The sequence below is a fragment of the Mauremys mutica genome, chromosome 6, assembly GCF_020497125.1.
Source record: "Mauremys mutica isolate MM-2020 ecotype Southern chromosome 6, ASM2049712v1, whole genome shotgun sequence".
Taxonomy (NCBI): domain Eukaryota; kingdom Metazoa; phylum Chordata; order Testudines; family Geoemydidae; genus Mauremys; species Mauremys mutica.
Window position 1 is genome coordinate 115,085,397 of NC_059077.1, and position 20,041 is coordinate 115,105,437.

The 20,041-nt window shown below is 39.3% G+C and overlaps 1 protein-coding gene across 1 annotated transcript in view; it reads left to right on the forward strand.

The window, feature by feature from the left end:
* The window catches only part of UGCG (UDP-glucose ceramide glucosyltransferase), a 37,959-nt gene extending 20,820 nt beyond the window's left edge, over positions 1-17,139 (forward strand). Inside the window, exons 2-9 of the mRNA XM_045021471.1 lie at positions 2,201-2,342; positions 3,812-3,914; positions 5,143-5,244; positions 6,562-6,674; positions 10,123-10,301; positions 11,254-11,340; positions 11,850-12,039; positions 14,556-17,139. Of these exons, the coding sequence (XP_044877406.1) occupies positions 2,201-2,342; positions 3,812-3,914; positions 5,143-5,244; positions 6,562-6,674; positions 10,123-10,301; positions 11,254-11,340; positions 11,850-12,039; positions 14,556-14,726 (1,087 nt within the window). The 3' untranslated portion in view covers positions 14,727-17,139. The remainder of the gene's footprint in view (positions 1-2,200; positions 2,343-3,811; positions 3,915-5,142; positions 5,245-6,561; positions 6,675-10,122; positions 10,302-11,253; positions 11,341-11,849; positions 12,040-14,555) is intronic.
* The last annotated feature ends 2,902 nt before the right edge of the window (positions 17,140-20,041 follow it).

Sequence of the window (20,041 nt, forward strand, 5' to 3'; positions counted from 1 at the left end):
CTTGTGCACTGAATAAGAAGGCAGGGGCATTTGTGGGGGGAGGAATAGTATGTGATCAAGTATCTGAAGAGTGTCTCATCATGCATACACACACAGTGGCAGAATTAAAGTTATACCAGAAACCTTAATTTTGGCACTTACTGACTTTTGAGTGGTTGTCTATGCAACCATAATATTCTTTTAACATTGTTTTTCTGTAATCTTCCCAGTAGCACTATGAAGTCAGCCACTTCCTTCTAAAACTTTGAAGGTGAGACTTTGGTTTTTGAACACCCACTTGAATTAGATTACTTTACCACTTTTGCCATCTATACACTAGCAGACTGTCACTGTCAACACTCTCTCTTGCTTATGGTGTAGATGTTTTTAAAAAAAAAAAAAAAGGCAGGGGGAACAGGGTTGTCTTTGTCTACACTGGTGCTTCATCATCAATTTTTGTCATTCGGGGTGTTTAAATAAACTCACATCCCCAAACGACAAGTTTTACTGACTGAAAGCGCCGGTGTGAACAGCGTCTTTTAGCAGCACAGGCTCTGTCGCTAAACGCTGCGTAGTGTAGCCATAGCCCTAGTGTCTGAAAGGTAGGTGACCCCCAAGAGCACTAAACCCTATTGTGCAATCCTGTGCCATTTTCTGAAACAATTCTGCTTTTTGGATTATTACTGTTCTTGGCATAATGTGCTAGTAGATTTCCAGAGGGGCTCATATACACAGCTTTTCAAAGGAATTTGGTCAAGCTAATTGAATACAGTAAAACTATAAAAACAACAAGGAGTCCAGTGACAGCTTAAAGACTAAGATTTATTTGGGCATAAGCTTTCATGGGTAAAAAACCCACTTCTTCAGAGGCATGGAGTGAAAATTACAGATACAGGCATAAATATAGGCACATGAAGAGAAGGGAGTTACCATACAAGTGGAGAACCAGTGTTGACAAGTGGTTCTCCACTTGTATGGTAACTCCCTTCTCTTCATGTGCCTATATTTATTCCTGTATCTGTAATTTTCACTCCATGCCTCTGAAGAAGTGGTGGTTTGTTGTTTTTTTTGTTACCCAGGAAAGCTTATGCCAAAATAAAGCTCTTAGCCTTTAAGGTGCCACCGGACTCCTCATTGTTTTTGTGGATACAGACTAACACGCTACCCCTCTGTTACTTGGCAGTAAAACTACAGTATCCTTGTTACTTGATGAAATAAAACTACTTACAAAGCTTTCCCCCTACCCCACTGTGCTGTTTACTTTCTATATTTTTTGTCAGCTTGGACAGTGAAGTAAACAAGTCATTTTCACCCTTGTTTGTAGTCCGTTTCTCTTTCTGAGTCTTGTGCTGAAATACTGGTGGTCTCAGCGCTTTAAGGGAAAATGTAGATCTCAAAAACCTTTTTTCTTAACATTAAAAGGCTGTGTTGCTGTTCTAGTACACTTCTTACTAGAAGACAAACTGGTGGAAAATAGGTTTAGCTCTCCTGCAGAATTTCTGTGCTCGTTTTTCATGGTGTTTGCTACCTTTTTATTTAAAACATTAACTGGTAAGTTACACTATTACAGCTTTCAGGCTGTGAAATTTAGACATAGTGTCACCTATGTAGTTGAAATGTGTTTTGATGTAATTATTTCCCCTAGAATATGCCTACCCTTATGAAGTGCGTAGCTTGGTTGCCATGTGTCGTAAAACTTCATAGAAATACAGTTCAAATTATAACATTTTTAACTCCCATTAATAGCTCAGTCTGACATGCTTTGATCCTCATTTCACTATGTTGCTTTAAAGGGACACTGACTAGATTGTGATGACAATTTTTAAAAAAAAGAAAAGTAGTTTCAAGTGCACATCTGCTGTAGAGCCCCTGCTTTTTTTTTAATTCTTAATTTATGACCTATTTATATACATAGCTTTTTTCCTCTCTCTCCTCTCTTGCTGTGTGAAAGACCCATACAAACAGGGGAAACTGACTACACAGAAGAGCAGAGAAACTGATTGGATAAAATCAAATGCACAAAATAAACTAGTTTCAATATTTTTCAGTGTGACTTTTTTCTAAGTTAATATTGTGAACTACTTGGTGTTCAGGCTGATTGATTCAAGGGAGGATTGAAACTAACTAGATCAAATGTACAGTATGAGGTTTGGTGTGTAGTTTACTTGTAAGACCAGAAATACTTTCAAAGATAGCTATATATATCTCGACTTTTTTGCAGACGTCTCCACCTCAACAAGAAAGCAACAGACAAACAACCCTATAGCAAGCTTCCTGGTGTCTCACTTCTAAAGCCATTAAAAGGTGTAGATCCTAACCTCATCAACAATTTAGAGACCTTCTTTGAACTGGATTATCCAAAGGTATGTCTGAGTTTACTTTTTTCAGAAGTCGAATTGGTGGCCTGTGCTAGAGCTATCAGAGTATAATGTGAATTTTTATTTTTACACTATAGATGGACACAAACAACTTACATACCTCCTTACGTATTTCATGACATCTGTTTGTTACTTCCCCTTGTTCCTGATATCTCGGACATAACATCCCTACTCATTATTCTGTCAAACCATCTTATCTTGTACTAGATTGGGGTGTATCTGTACTAGCCTTCTGCAATATATTTACATAACTATTTTGTGCTCACTAAACTAGCAACAACTTTGCCAAGTTTATGTACCAAACCGTGTACTTATAAGCATTTACTTTAATACATGGCCTGACTTTGATTTACAGCCTCTGGTTCAGGACTCAAATCTTGCACCATGCCCAGTGCTTCAGGCTCTCTCTCTACTACGTTCCCTGCAGTTTTTTTTTCTTTTTCTTCAAATGTGGAGGATGTTTACCCATCATTTTGGTAAAGCATAATGCAGTGGGCTAACCACTCTTTTATGGCCACCTTACGTTGCCATTTTTGTCCCATTTGTTCTTTGGTTTCCCCTTTTTTCATACAACCAATAGACCTATCTTAGTTTTTAATTGTTTTTAGTTTTATATGGTGGGCCTGGGAATGTTAGGTTTGGGACTTTAATTGAGCGGTGTAGTCTTAGAGTTGTTCTGAAATACTGCGATAGGCATTATTACAGTGTGTTTTGCAATGCTATGTATATAAGAAGTAAAACAGAAATTTTGTAGTGACATTACAAATGAGGCTTTGCCAGGACTTCCAGTGGGCGTAAGATGCTGTCTGAGGATTCCTTTCCAGGTTCAGGCCTTCAAACACTTTCCTCCGTAAGAACTTGGCAAAGTGCCTTAAGTTCTGCAGGAAGGGGACTAAATAGAGCATTGCTCCCGCAAGCTGCATTGTTGGGAACTCAAGTTTTTGGTGAAAGGCAGTATAAACACTTGGGCACAATAGCTGGTTTCTGTCTTATTGTAGTAATAATTGAAAGAATATTTGATAACCTGTAGCCTTAAAAATATATTTAATATTTTGAGGTTCTTAAAATGTAATTGCAAAATAAATTTGGTTTTCTTCAGTGTATGGGGTGGAGGAGGGAGGAAGAGGGAGAGAGAATCAAACATTTAACTTTTCCTGTACAATAATGATGTTTGTTTCCTGCATAAAAATACCTTTCCAGTAATGTTTTACAAGTACAAAAATGTTCTCTGGGGCTGAGGCTATATGTTTTTTCAGAAGTACTGATGGTATACTCTAACCACAGCATTCTTCACTGGTAATACAGTACTTGTAGCTATCGATCTGTAAAAGCAAATCCTTCAGTTCTGTAACACTGCTTCCTGTGTCACGTTTTGGCAGAGTTTTGTGGACTGTAATGATTTTCCTTATTTTAATAAGTTGTACACCCATTTGCATCACATCTTGTTTTACTAGTATGAAGTGCTCCTGTGTGTACAAGATCATGATGATCCAGCCATCGATGTGTGTAAAAAGCTCCTTGGCAAATACCCAAATGTTGATGCTAGATTGTTTATAGGTAAGTAATGCAACTGCATGGCACAATTCATGCCTTTATAAATGGATCGTAAAGAAGCTAACAGCAAAAAAATGTGTGGAGTCTTCTAAACTGGGAAACCTGTATTTGTCTGTGGATGCTGGTTCTGTAGTAGGATAGCCTATTCGAAGGAAATGTAAGCTTGTCATCGACATCCTGACACCAATTAAAAAAACAAACTCCAGGAGGATAGCTTGTGCGAATGAATATTTGCCACTCTCTTCTACTCCACAATCACTCCTCTCAGTGCTAGGGCTGTGCAGCTTATCAATTACTTCAGCCTTAAGACTGCAAAAAACAATTGTGCATTGGACTTCGATGCCAGTTGGCTAGGCCTGAATGCCCAGTAATGATTTTAGAGTGTTCCCATGTATCTTCGTGATAGTGGGGCTGCTCCTAAGAAATTTTCCTGCTCCACACACTCCTAGGATAGGGCCACATCCTCTCCTCTATGTGCCTTGTGTTTAAAGGAGGGGAAAGGCTCTTTAGTGCCCACAATCTTTATTACTCTCCCTGACTAACTTTGAACAAACTGAATGATGTCAGCTAGGGACACAAATGCTGAGGTGGTTATTTTTATTTGTATTACCATAGTGCCTAGCCTAGGCACTCCAGTCATGGACCTGGACCCCATTGTACTATCTGCTGTACAAACACAGAACAACAAATTGGTCCCTGCACCAAGGAACTTTTAATTCTACTCTCCCACCTAATCAAAAAAAAAAAAAAAAAAAAGATATCGTACCCAAGAGAGTCATTGCCACATATATCAGCTGAGTTGGCAAACTCAGGAGAAGGGGACTCTGACCCCTTAGACTGCAGTCTCTAAGCCCCAGCAGATAGCTGAGCTCCTTTGGTATGTACAGGGCCCTTAGAGTGATTAACAGTAATTTAGTGAGCTTATAATATTGTCTCTTCGATACAAAATTTAATAAAAATGTTCTTTGGAAAAACTACAGTATCTATTGTTAATGGGAGGAATGTATGTCACATGTACTATAGGCTTCAACTGTCGTCTTTGTTTGGCTAAGACGACCAGAATAGATTTTCAGAGGTGAAGGTTAGCATTTACCTCTACCGCCCTATGTTTTTGTTTTTTTTTGTGGAGGGGGAGGGGTATAGAGTCTGTATTCTATTACATATTTGTAAAATAGCTTCTGGATTTGGAAACATGCATGATGTGTGTAACTGTTTGTTTTTTATTTTTAAGGTGGAAAAAAGGTTGGCATCAACCCAAAAATTAACAATTTAATGCCAGGGTATGAAGTTGCCAAGTATGATCTCATATGGATCTGTGACAGTGGAATCAGAGGTAGGTGTATGGTGTGATGGTGGTGTTTGGAATGTTCTCTTGAAATAGTTTACTTTAAAAATACAGTTCTGCCTACTATAATAATTGGAGACATACCAATCTCCTAGAACTGGAAGGGACCTCGAAAGGTCATTGAGTCCAGCCCTCTGCCTTCACTAGCAGGACCAAGTACTGATTTTTGCCCCAGATCCCTAAGTGGCCCCCTCAAGGATTGAGCTCTCAACCCTGGGTTTAACAGGCCAATACTCAAACCACTGAGCTATCCCTCCCCTCATACTAGTTGCTTCTTGGCTGTACCACTAGGCAGGCAATTTAGTTCTCATAAGACTATACATTAAGATTGATTTCCAATTGAGTTACAACTGTTAAAGGACACGGTCTGCGTTAATTTGAGATCTTAAATGACATGGCTTCTGAATTCAAATACACCTCTACCCCCGATATAACGCGACCCAATATAACACAAATTCAGATATAATGTGATAAAGCAGTGCTCTGGGGGCAGGGGGCTGCGCACTCTGGCGGATCAAAGCAAGTTTGATATAACGTGGTTTCACCTATAACACGGTAAGATTTTTTTGGCTCCCGAGGACAGCGTTATATTGGGGTAGAGGTGTATATGATGTGTTGTCTGTACTTCAGTTTAGTGGATTTTTGTTGATCACTCCAAAGCTAAATTAAGATGCACCTGTGTGATTAATGCTCAGTGTATAGCTCTGCACAGACACAGGCAGTAAGTGCCATAGCATTGGTCTTGCTACTTGAATAATTGATTGGTGATTTTGTACACACATACACTCTAAGATGAGGCATGTCTCTTGCTGTAATGTACAAGTTAAAAAATAAGAGATTTCAATCCTAAGTATTGTCTTTTAGTTAAAGTAGCACAGCCAATTTATAGATTTAGAGGATGTTTGCACTTCTAAAAATGAAACAAGTATTTTGATATTTCTAGTGATTGAGTTACTAGTACTCTAATTTCAGGTCTCAATGATAGATTTTCTGCAAAAGGAGAAATAGTTAATTTTAAAAAATTGGTGTCAGTTTTTATTGTCCCACTGCTGCCAGTCTGCAAATTGTTAGAAACCTACGCTAGACTGTAAATGTTGACTGCTCCCAGTCTTAGTGGAATTTTTTGTTACACAAAACTATAGTTCACCAAATACGTGCCTAACCTTTTCTGCACTTTTAGTAGTAGAATATAAGCTTGAATATATCTTTATAGAGTGAACTTACTACTAATAATGAACAAATGGTTTCATAGAACAAATGGCATACAGTGTTTGCATACTAATAATCAATTTATCATTTACATAGTAACACCAGATACCCTAACTGATATGGCCAATCAAATGACAGAGAAAGTTGGTTTGGTCCATGGTTTGCCCTATGTAGCAGACAGACAGGGCTTTGCTGCCACTTTAGAACAGGTGAGTGCAATATTACTTTCTTTTATTATGGTTTCTTTCCAACAATATGTTTTACCTTTAATGAGCTTTTTATATGTAAATTAAAAAAAAATATTTTATAACATTCGCATGTGCGTTAAGCCTAGTTTACAGGAAATTGTAACAGTGTTGACAGCCTGTGGTTCAGTGTCTAAGATTACAACTTTATATAAAATAAAAGTTTTAGATTTATTATAAAGTTTGTAGAACTGATCAGGAAAGTCACTGCTTTTAGCACCGCACCCAATTGATTGAGCTTCCTCTGTGGTTTTATGGGGTGGGGGAAGCTTTTGACTTCACCTCTGTGCTGGCAGGGCAAGTTCTTTGCTGTGAACTAGAATTGAGACTGTTACTGCCCTTTGTTTAAGCGGCAGTTCTTGTCTGTTGGATCCATGTATTACAGAACAAATAGCCCCTCCCTTGATGTCCCAGCAGCCTAGTCACAACTCTGCTGCCAAAAGGGCTTTCATGCTGGCCCTGAAGGCCCCTCTGCCCACCCGGTCCCACCCGGAGGGGTACTGTGGGTTAAAATTGTTTGGAGAGACTTGTGAGTATTTGCCCTTGGATCAGTTTTCACCCTTCATAAATAGTTACTTTAATATAATTGTAAGCAGAAATATTATACGCCACCTCTTCTGAAGAACCCTCCCTAGGGTAAAAACATTTAGTTTAGCTGTGAACAAAGGAACAGTAAAGGCTTAAGGTAAGACACGGGTGCAGTCTGTGTGTGATCTGATAGTAAACACTTTATTTCTAGTAATTTTTTTGTAAAACCACTAATGGGCCATTTATAGGAACTGTGATAATGTGCATGTTTTATTCCTGAAGACCATTCTTCATTTAGAGTGGTTGGACACATTTATGATGTAAATAAAAAGGATCACATTAAAATGCTCTAGTTTGAATAAACAAAACTTGAAAATCTCAGGAAATCTAAAGTAAAGTTTCTATTTAAAAAAAACAGACAAACCAAAACCCTGAATTTTTTGGCTTGCCAAAGCACATCCTTTAGCTATTCACTAGATACCCGTTCGTAACCAATCACCAGGCTTCCTTTACGCGTCCAGTACTGAACCATCTCATCCCCCCCCAAATCACCACATAACTGAGAAATACCTCTATGTAGTCCAGAAACGCTGCCCCGAATTCTCCATCACATAGTGAAATGAGTAGTCCTATGACTCAGTCCACTTTTCACACTATATATTATCTAGGATATCTAACTGTCCTCTTTTCCTTACCCTCCTAATACAATGTTACTAGTGATATTGTGCCATCAAGATAAACAAAGATCTAGCTTAACTCGTGTATGCTACACTCTTCTAAAATCTGAATTTGTACTCAACAACTTTGCATATTTTTAAATTAAAGCCAGGACCCTATTAAGTGCATTATTGCTAGGGAATGGGTATGAAACTCCAAATGTCCTGATTCTCAAACATTTCTGCTTGTTTTTACAGAATTCCAGTGGACAGTTCTTTAGGGTAGATTTCCAGCCTTAGTGCTATCTGATAACACACTTTGATTTCGTAACTTCCACAACTTAGTGTTTTGGTTTTGAAGAACTGTAATTGCAATGTTAATATTTTGTCAAGTAACTTTAATGATGCCGGTTTTTTACATTGTAATTGATGCTGGCAGTTGGCAGAGCAAAGTTCAGTTTACAAACTGATAATTGCTTAGTCTCTCTGACGTGCTATTGATAAGCTTAGCAGAACTCTATTTTTATTTTATTTTTTTATAATTTCAACAGATAATTTAGATGTTTATTTTTAAGCATTTTCTATTTTTATTGATTTTGAATTTTCACAGTTATGGGAAATTTTTGTGGGGATCAGACAATAATTACTTAATGACCGACATTGAGGTGCAAAAAATTAAAGCTTTATAACCGTTTAAGCAGAATTGGTCAACATATGTCAAAATATACTGCATAAATATCCTTAAATCAAACTGTAAGTTTGCAAGCAACATTTTTCTTACTTGCCTATCTATACATTTCAATTATTATTGACAGAAATATTTTTGTTGGTTTGTGTGTACAGTGAATTTGACACTTACCACCTAAAAATCTAATCCTTCCAAGCTTAACTATTAACTACCGTGTGTGTGCCTGTCTGCAAATGAGCACAAATGGTGGATAGGGCTGGTGACACAAGCTCTGCTGGATTCCTCATAGGCCCTAGGAAGTTCTAAGCTGATTATGCAAAGAATCCTGTGGCACCTTATAGACTAACAGACGTTTTGCAGCATGAACTTTCGTGGGTGAATGCCCACTTCGTCGGATGCAAGAGTGGAAATTTCCAGGGGCAGGTGAATATAAGCAAGCAAGAAGCAAGCTAGAGATAACGAGGTTAGATCAATCAGGGAGGATGAGGCCCTGTTCTAGCAGTTGAGGTGTGAAAACCAAGGGAGGAGAAACTGGTTCTGGTTTTCACACCTCAACTGCTAGAACAGGGCCTTATCCTCCCTGATTGATCTAACCTCGTTATCTCTAGCTTGCTTCTTGCTTGCTTATATTCACCTGCCCCTGGAAATTTCCACTCTTGCATCCGACGAAGTGGGCATTCACCCACGAAATCTCATGCTGCAAAACGTCTGTTAGTCTATAAGGTGCCACAGGATTCTTTGCTGCTTTTACAGAACCAGACTAACACGGCTACCTCTCTGATACTTAAGCTGATTATGATGTTTATAGGTGAAACCTCAGCTTAATATTTTTATAATAAATAACTCCAAAATTCTCCATCTACACTTATTAAAATCAATACTGTACAGCATTCTGATTTGAGGACTCGTGGGACCACAGTTTTATTTTATTCTAGATCAAGTTGTTTTTGAGACAGTTCATCAAAATTGCTGTGTTTTGTGTTCTGCACCAGTGTTATAGATTCAAATGGATAGTTGCAGAATTCTAGAAGGGGTAATATGTTCTGGTCTCCTGTGTCATAAAACCTCGTTTTATCTAAGTCTGAGTTCTTGGACTATGTACTCGTAATAGGGCAGTGACATAACAAATATTAATACATTAACAAGTAAACCCATTGTGCCTAATACAAGATGGGAGATTGATATTTGCGTTTTTAAAGTGAAAAACTTTTCAAACAAAGCTGTTTTCTTCAGTTTAGGACAAGAAGTGAAAGTGTAGTTTTTGATTCTTTCTATGCTTTCTGTACTGTGCAGGCAGAGGAGTTTCAAAGCAAATAGATAGCACAACACAAAAACTGTAGCTGCTTGAAAGGTTTCTGCCAAGTTTCTTTTAGTGAAGTCAGCTGCTGCTAGCTAGCCATTGTCTTGTCAAAATCTTTTAGAGAAATAAATCTGATAGTAAAGATACCATAAGTGAAGTAGAAAGTCATTTGATTAGAAAAATAACTTGCACAAATTGCATAGTTTTAAAGCCCAATTTATTACTATTATCTTTTTGTAGGTATATTTTGGCACTTCACATCCCAGATCATATATTTCTGCCAATGTAACTGGCTTCAAATGTGTAACAGGAATGTCTTGCCTGATGAGAAAGGATGTATTAGACCAAGCTGGAGGACTGATTGCTTTTGCACAGTACATTGCTGAAGATTACTTTATGGCCAAAGCAATAGCTGACCGGTAAGATAACTTCCAGTGAGTCTTCTTTAGACAATATTAAGTTTACAGTGTGTTCTATACTTAGATCCTTTGTTTTTGTAAGATAAAACTAATGCCTCTTGGTTAAGTATTTGATTTGAGGCACATTCACTGTGTATGTTTAAAACTATGGTAGGTGTTCCCATGTAGTGCATAAGTAGCAGCATAAGCCCCGACTCTTCTGTGCATGAAATGTCCTCTCTGAATTAATCTGTAGGGCTACTACCCTCTACTCCTGCAAGTACCTCCTGAAGAGCCACTTCTTCTGGGACCTCTGCAAGGAGTTAGCAAACAAGTGATGGCCAGATTGTGCAGCATTGGGGATGTATGATTTTATTGTTTAAAAAAAAACAAAAACCTTTCAGTTGATTTGGAACCCCCAAGCTATGCACACACTAACCTATGGAATCATGGAAACTTATTTTCGTTACCATGCTCATCCCTTTTCTCCTACTGTTTAGTCACATTCTTTGCATCTTGTTTCAAATAAGAGTGCAAGCTCTTTTGTGGCAAGGTATGTGCCCCAAAGAGATTGTGAATGACTGGGGTTTCTAGACACTACCACAGTGCAAATAACTAAGAACAATGGTGGAAATGTGTGTCCATCTATCCTATATGAATAGATCCTTTGAGAAGTAATTAAACTTGCATCTCACTTTCAGAAGTCTACAAGGGGTCAGTTTTTCTGTGAACACGGCACAAACATAATCTGTGTTGTTGCTGTTGGCTCAGGTTTTCTGAAGTAGTAATGTGTGGCTCCTTTTTCAATTACAACTCTCTTGTGTGTGGAGAGAGAAATTATTGCTTATATTAAGCATGGTAGTTTAACCATTTTATTACAGCATATATGGCAATGATAACATGTCCTTCAACACTTGAGTTGTTCTTTACTTATGTTATTTGGAAGTTACTTATGACGTGCATTCATTTTCAGAGGTTGGAAATTTGCAATGGCCACACAAGTTGCAATGCAAAACTCTGGTTCATATTCCATTTCACAGTTTCAATCCAGAATGATCAGGTAAAAATTCTAACTATATATAGATTTTTCTCCTGTCTTTCTCTGTCATTGCCTCTAATCAGTTCACAATTATAAGGTATAATGCACTTTTCCGAACTCACTATTTGACCTAGTAGCCCAAATAGAACCGCTAAAGTATCAGTTTACATTCTGATGCAGCTTTCGTGTGGGAGAGCTTTCTAATGTATTATTGAGAGAGAAATAAACACTGAAGAGCTTTTAATAGAACAAATATAAAAATGTAAGCAAGCATTTTTCTAAATACTTCAGTATACTCCAGTAGATAAGTTTTGGACTTTGTGTGCAGTAACCATATAACAGATATTGTTTATGCCAATATTTGCTGGAGTGGGTATTAAGCAAAAGATTAGAGGAGTGTTTCATTGAAAAGAAGCTTAAAGCACAACTTACTGAGGGAAAGGGGAGGAAATGAAAACAGAATTTTAACTATGTATTATGCAGCAAAGTTTGTCTGGCACTAAAAATAGACCTTATATTTTTAATTTTAGGTGGGCCAAGCTGCGAATTAACATGCTGCCTGCTACGATAATTTGTGAGCCAATCTCTGAATGTTTTGTTGCCAGTTTAATTATTGGATGGGCCGCTCATCATGTTTTCAGATGGGATATAATGGTATTTTTCATGTGTCACTGTTTGGCATGGTTTATATTTGACTACATTCAGCTAAGGGGCGTCCAGGTATGTAGTTGGAGTCCATATTGACCTGCGTCTTATACTGACAGATATTGCTAATGCCATTATTACAGTTAAAACTGACTTCACTTGAGAATCTTCTATAAAACACTATCCTGGGAGATAGGATAGAATTTGGCCTCATGCATTTTCTGCTATCTTACATACACTCCAATTTAAACTGGATGAAAGGCAGTACAGAATTTGGCTTTCTGTTCTAGTTTTGTTCTTTGTAAACACTGCCTCTCTCTGCAAACTCAGGGAATTTTGAAATATGATACTTGAAAGACAAGCATCTTCTCGAGATGTTTCCTTTGTGCGCCTTCCCTTTTCCCTTCAAGATATTATGCCGTCAAATGCCTAGGGAGGGAAAAGGTATGAACTACTCATGGCCTAAAACCTAGCTTATTCCTGGTGATGCAAGAGGAGGTTGGTGTTTGTTTTTAACATGCTTTAGCTGCAAAGCCTGTGGGTATGTCTATGAGGTGAGCTGTGGTGGTGATTCTTAGCTTGAGGAGACACTAGCTCTGAGCTAGCACACTAAAAATAGAGTGTAGCTGCAACGGCATGAGCTGGGGGAAGGACTAGCTACTCAAAGTACAATCCTGTCTGAGGCCATAGGCACGAAATTAGGATGGCTAGCCCCTGCCACCTCTTGCTCGGCCATGGCTGCACTCTATTTTAACATGCTAGTTTGGTCAGATCTAGTGTGGTTACGTCTCCTTGAGCTGAGAGTCACGCCCTTAGCTCTAAGTGTAGGCATATCCTGTGACTTAAGAAAGCTGAGCTGTTTATACATTCACCCTAGCTTGAAAATGGTACAGAAAAATATAAAATCAGCAGTAGAAATGCAATGAGGGACTTATTACTGGGGGGAGGGAGCAGCAAGAGGACTTCAACAGAATTTCAAATGTGGGAAACCACTGCATGGATCCTGAACATTTTTACCTCTCTTCAGCTTGCCATCTCACCTTTGTTCTGGTGATTCTGGTCCAAATCCTCAGGAGCATTTCACCCTCCGTGGACACACGATCAGTGTACTTCCACCCAGAGAGGAACATCTGGTATAAGGATGATCCTGCAGTGGCATATGGCTGACTATGGGGCTTATTCTCTACACACCTTCTTTGCTGTCGCTGTAGTGGGGAAGGAAGAGGCAGAACCACATGCCCCATTGCACTTCATAGACCTTGGTGTAGGTGCCTTGGCTCCATGTGGCCCTTATAGGCTGATATGACTGAGCCCAGGTCTACAGTAGCGGGGGGTTCAACCTAAGATACGCAGCTTCAGCTACATGAATAGCATAGCTGAAGTCAGCATATCTTAGGTCGACTTACCTGGCCGTGAGGACGGCGGCGAGTTGACCGCTACTGCTCCCCCATCAACTCCGCTTCTGCCTCTCATGAGCTAGAGTTCCGGAGTCGACGGGGAGCACAGTCGGGGATCGATTTTATCACATCTACACTAGACGCGATAAATCGACCCCCAATAGATTGATCACTACCCGCTGATCCGGTGAGTTCTGAAGACCTGCCCTTAGAAACCTCCCTGGCTGCTCTCTCACAGCACCTGGTGGAATGCATGCACCATGAGCAAGGCTAGCATTGGGTAGTGCCAGTGGGAGCTTCGTGCCAGTTTTGCACTCCCCTCTCCCCCTCCACCCTCCTCATCTTATGTGCTTTTCGTGTGGAATGAAATAAACCCCTGTGCAGAGGGACCACACAGGACCTGTGCACTATTTACATCCTCCTTGGGCCCTGTTCTGCAGGCCATACTCTCTGTATAGGATGGATTTCACTCTTTGGGAGTACCCAAACATCTGGCCCACTAACTACTACTTTAGTATGTGTGAGATGCTTTTCCAACTCATCTCTGTTGCCTAAAATGGAATGTCTATTTGAAGGTCTCTTTTTATAGCTTTCATTTGAAGAGACAGTTAACTAATGAGAAACTTGAGCCATTATCCTTTTTCCCCCCCCATCTCCTCCTTCTGTACACAAGTGATTTCTCAGACCCTGCTAGTGATCATGCCATGAGCCTATCATTTAATATGTAGTATTCATCACGGCAGGTGAATAGTTAACTTTTGTTCGAGAAGTACAACAATTTTCAGACTGTGTATATGAAAATAATATAAGCTTTCTTTTGACCAAGAGTACTTTTGAAATTGTATCTTCTTGTTGTTACTGTGGTGTGTTTCTAAGTGTCTGATCATCTCCCAGTAAAGTTAATTAACTTCATTGGGTGTTGAATCAGGCCCCAAAGCATTCCACTGTGGTTGAAAGTACAGTATTGAAAATATTTACTAAATGGGTTGCTTTTGAAATTGGGCAGGCTACAGTATGTTCGCAAAATGGATGCTGTTGTATATTTCGAGGATAATTGCTTAACCAAACACAATTTAATTGATAAAAGACTGTACACATGTGATAATACACTTCTGTTTAGACAAGATGTGCCCATAAAATAAATATTTAATTTCGTAGTTGCATTAAATATTAATGTCTGTGTTTCATTCCCAGGGTGGTGCTCTGTGTTTTTCAAAACTTGATTATGCAGTAGCTTGGTTCATCAGAGAATCCATGACAATATACATTTTCCTATCTGCCTTATGGGACCCCACTATTAGTTGGAGGACAGGACGCTACAGATTACGCTGTGGAGGCACTGCAGAGGAAATCCTTGATGTATAGCCCCAGCTTTGTGACTGTATTTCAAAAAGAAAAAAAAAAAGGAGGAAAAAAAAGTATTATAAATTATGTTTATATAAATGCTTTTAAAAAAATCTACCTTCAATAGTTTTATTACTTGTATGTTTTGGTATTTGTTCTTTAATTTATTTTTGCATGGCACTTGCATCTGTGAAAAAATACATCTGTAGTTTTGGCCAAATGGTACCTTCTTTTTTTATGTACAAAAGGAAATCAAGAGAATTGGTCCCAGGATCCATTTTCTTTATGAATGTTCTGCAGTAAACTCTCTAAAGACAGTATCCTTCAGTACAGGAAAAGCTTCTTGCTCTGTGGTACGCTATCTCAGTAAATTGAGAGGTAAAATGGCCTTTGTCCATTGGATTGCAGCACACTGGAGAGTAACATCACTACAGAAGTACAACAGGCTTCTGCAGCATTTGAAAGATGGCGCTAGTAGCGGAACACTAGGAGAGAAGTCCTTAGATGCTTCATGCCTACCTCTTGTAGTTGCTGCAGAGCAAATATAAATTAATAGATAACTAGGCCTTGCAAAAAACAAAAGCTGGAGTCTTGTATTTATATGTATATATTAAAACTATTTTTTTTGTCTCATTGCAATGAACCAAAAGTGGGCTGAGTTGATAGCCATGTGTTGAGGGCATCTTTTGGCCAACTCTGATTGGTTCTGTCTTGAACCATTGTTATCACTGTGCTGTAATTAGCCTAGCTAAGCCCTTTCATCAATCCCGTCCTCTTCAAGGAGGTTTTTGTTTCTGTGGGTGAATGTTTTGATAATTGTGTGTGTGTGGGGGGAAATGCATTTCAAAAACATTTCACACATGAGCTATTTTCTTACACAATGTCTTATTGTTAATAAGAATGTAATTTCATGATGCAGGTATTTAATATCTTTTTTTAAGTGAGCAGATAATATACCTATACTAGTCATGAATAAATATTAAATTGCAGTAGATATTGTGAGTATATTAACGGGCAGGATGAATTTGCTGTTACTGATTACATTGTAACCTTAATTTAACTAAGTCTACACTCTTGGCTTTTTGCCTTCTACTGTTAGTCTAGTCTTTAAATTGGATTTTTTTGTATTCCAATGGTATGATTAAGGACTAGATTATAACCAAGTTGTAAATGCATGCTGTACTCTTTCCCTCTCTGCTCCTATGAGCCTGTTTTCCACCCTCATTATGAGATTGTTCTTAACTTGTGGTGAACTGGACTTGTTTGGTTTTTTGTTTTAAATATTTAAAAACAAATTTAAAACCGTACAAAGCAAAATTGGAGAGGGACATTGCATAAGCCTTATGGTTTTTTATAACTGTATACCGCTTCTTCCTGAGAATGGGATGAATGTCTGCTGCTAAATGCAGGGCTAGCATTGTCACTATGGCAGCTTTAAATCCTAATTTATACGCCACGCCTATGTCAAAGCATAATGTGTAGCATATTAGCAATAATTATATGTATTTATAAAAAATGGACAATTTTTCACTTTACTGAGCCAATCCATTACTTGTCTATCTGATATACGTGTGTGTGTGTGTGTGTGTGTGTGTACATATTCTGGGGCAAAATGCTTCACCCAGCTTCATATTCTTTTGCCTTATGACATCACTGAATTTGTTTTTGAAGGGCATTTTTTCTACATGAAAACAAAGGCTTTTTGATGCATGTTCCATTCTTTACATGTGAATCAGGGAGAAACTCTTCCTGAGGAAAGGTGCACGCTGAAAACCAGTCTAGTTGTGACCCACTAAAAGGTTGCTTTTTTAAATCACTACTACACAGCTGAATTTTGCTGACAATGTGTATATTTTATTTGTTTCATGAAGTTTGGTTGACGCCATTCATTGCACTGCTAAAGTGAAGCCGAGCTTGTTACTTAGCTTTATGCTGTTCTCCATGTGGGCAGTGTTAAAGAAAAACCAAAAAGGCTGAACAGACTTCATTTTTTAAAAAGTTTGTAGGTGTGAAGAATAACTGTGTTGATGTGCTTTTTGCATTGGTGGAGCCTTCATCACTAAAAAAAGATGATGCTTCATTTAAGCAAACACTTGATTTCTTGTATTGTTAGAAAGTTGAGTTGATGAAATGGAAACCAATACTTTTGAGTACTGCAGAGGGCACCACAACAGAATTGCATAAAAGTTATGGTTAAATGTGGTTAGTTTTAAAAGTCTTGATCAACAGAATATACCATGTTTATTATTTAAAATCATTGTCCTGTTTTGTTTAAAAAAATAAATTTTGAATAAATCAAATGTTTGGAATATAAATCTGTTTTTACTTTATTCAGCTGAACTAACGTTGCCTTAAAAACACGCACACACAAAAAACTTGTGTTAATTACCAGTAGTTGTCTTGCTGTAAAATAAAAATATAACTTTAATTCATAGCATTTCTGTGGTGCTATTCTCTGTAGTAACTGAATCCAAATTACTACAACAAGTATGATCCAGTTAATTTTGGTAAATGTAGTATGGACAGATTTCTAGAAATGATCTGCTATGCACAACTTTGAACTACTTTAAAGAACTCCACATGGCTTCTTAACAAAAGAACAAAATTTACAAAGTGTATTCTGAACTCTGCTAAGGAGTTTCTTCTGAACACATTTCAACCTAACAGTTCATTTGTGGAAGGTTTGTTGCAGAAACATGCTAGTTTTCTTAGAAGCAACTCAGTTCTACAACATGGTGTGAAAAAGGTACAGGGTTGCAAAGTGGGTACTTCCCAACCAGAAAGTAAACAGATTTAGTATGATCATGCATTAAAATAAACAAGGCTGCAATTACTAAAATTAAATATTGACTTCAAAGCAGGGCCGGCGCTTCCATTAGGCGACCCTACGCGGTCGCCTATGGTGCCAGGATTCGGGGGGGGCGGCATTTTGTGCGCTCCCCATAGGGCGCACGGGAGCTTCCGGTTCCGGTCCCGTTGTGCCGCCAAAGAAGGACCTTCTGCCGACGTGCCGCGGAAAACTGGCAGGCAGTTGAGCAGCTCAATGACTGCTGCTGTCGCCTGCGGCATTTCGGTGGAGGGTCCTTCAGCGGCGCGATGGGAGTGGAACCGGAAGTTCCTGCGTGCCCTGTGGGGAGCGCACAAAATGCTGCCCCCTGAATTCTGTCTAGGGCGCCAGAAACCCTGGCGCCACTCCTGCTTCAGAGATACGCATCTGTGGTTTTGTGCTGTTGGACATTTGAAGCTTACATACCTATGGGGTCTGTTTATGATGGCACTTTTAATTAAAGTGCTCATTTATTTGAACATGATCATGTAATACACTTCTTAAAACATCATTGTCTTCCTTTAGTTATGGGGGTTTAGGACAAAGGTCACAAGTTATGGGACTGAATAATACCCATCATTTGTCCCATAACACCATGTGGACATTTGTGCTGGTTCCTGGAGTGGTTTTGTGAATAGTTCTCCTATTTTCATACATGTATTGAACTTGCTATAGTCTGATTACTGTATTGTACTAAGATGGGTATCATCCCCATAGAACATGTGGAAATCAAAGCAGAAACAGCTTCTCGGCCCCCCACCCCCAGTATTTTAACACAAAGGTATGTCTATTCTGCAGTTAGGAGTGAGCCTTCATTTCCAGGGAGGCAGAGTTGTATTGGTGTGGCGGGTGCTAGCGTGCTAAAAATAGCTGTGAACGTTGTGGCACTGGCAGAGGCTCAGGATAGCCACCCAAGCTCAGACTCGGGGGTAGGGGTACGCTTGAACTAGACACTATCCTAAGCGTCTGCTGGTGAACACAGCTATTTCAGAGAGCACAAGACCTGTTAGCAAAACTCTATCTGCCAGGGCTGGGAGTCTCACTTTCGGCTGCAGTGTAGACATATAACAATGGCTCTTCTCTTCGGCAGGAGTGGAGGGAATTATTCACAGATTGAATAACGGGAACATTTTGCATGAAACTTTTTGAAAAAAAAAAAGTCCCTTATTTTTAAATATATATTTTCTTTGTAATTTTCAACCAAGCCTATTCAGTCCCTTCAGGGGCATTCATCGCCTCACAGGATCAGATCCTGGAAGTAAGGAGGTAAAGTATTTCCTTCATTTCAGAAGTGGAAGGAATGCCCACCTATCCGCTACTGTATTGCAGCACATGGATAAAAGTAGCGATATTACACTTTTAAGCTAGTTTGTTTTGAATCACCTGCCTCTGACAGTTTAATACTGTTAGGAGCTTTTAAAGGTCAGCCAGCCCCTCACAACCCAGAGATGGCCAGTTTTAGCAGTGGTGTGAATACTGCAATAGTGCTGCAAAATACACTTTACCACAATTAAGGGTTGGTTTCCTGGTCATGGGAAATTGCATCTTATGAGAAGATGATACAGATTGTCAGCTTCATGACCACAGGGTAAAGTGTCACAATATGAGGGAAGAGCTTCCTGGACATTACAACCACCTCCTACGTTGTGTGCTCACTGTAACGCAAATCCTTCCAGCTGCTCAAAGATCCTGTAAACAGGCTTTGCACATGGGAAGGGGATATGACTGCAAAAGAGACAGGCAGACTTTGTCCCCACCCCACTTTCCTCCAGGCTCATGAACACCTGTGGAGCGTCTCCATGGCCATTACTGCAACCCAGGGGTTCTGGAACTAAGGATGTGGCAGAACCCCCCCCCCCCCCCCGCTTGCAGTGGTTTCCATCGAATGCAGGGTTTGTAGTTTTGTTCAATGGCTTTCTGCACCCCACTATAAAAATCGTTCCAATGCCACTGCTGCAGTCCATGGGCAACAGCACCTTCTGTGGCCACTGTACGCTGCCTTAGAGAGTGGCTACTTTCCACTAGCGGCCTTATGTCTGCGGTGAAGCAACAGTGGGAGCCTTGCCAGTGATCCACAAGGATTACGGGTAGGCATAACAGCAGCCACCAGAGCCATTGACTATTGGTAGTTCGTAGCTTTGACTTGTCATGTGACTGGGGTCAGAAGGAAATGAAGACCAGTTTTTTACCAGCACTTCCTATGTTCAACAGCTTTATTAGGTGGTGGTGGAAGAAAACTGAATCACTGGGAAAGTGGAGTGAATGAATCTGCCTGAATCTCAGTCTGGCAGTGATCCTAGCAGAGAACTGCAGGAGGTGGCTGCTTCCAAATTTTCCTGGAAGTAAGTAGTACTGAAAAACCACCAAGGACAGAATCATCCACATTCAATGACAGTCTGAGCCAAGCCAGAATTTTAGTCAGGAATACCATTTTTTCTTTATTTAAAAAAAAAAAACAACAAAAACACCCAGCTGCCAGATGAGAGCATTGACCATATTATAGAGTTGC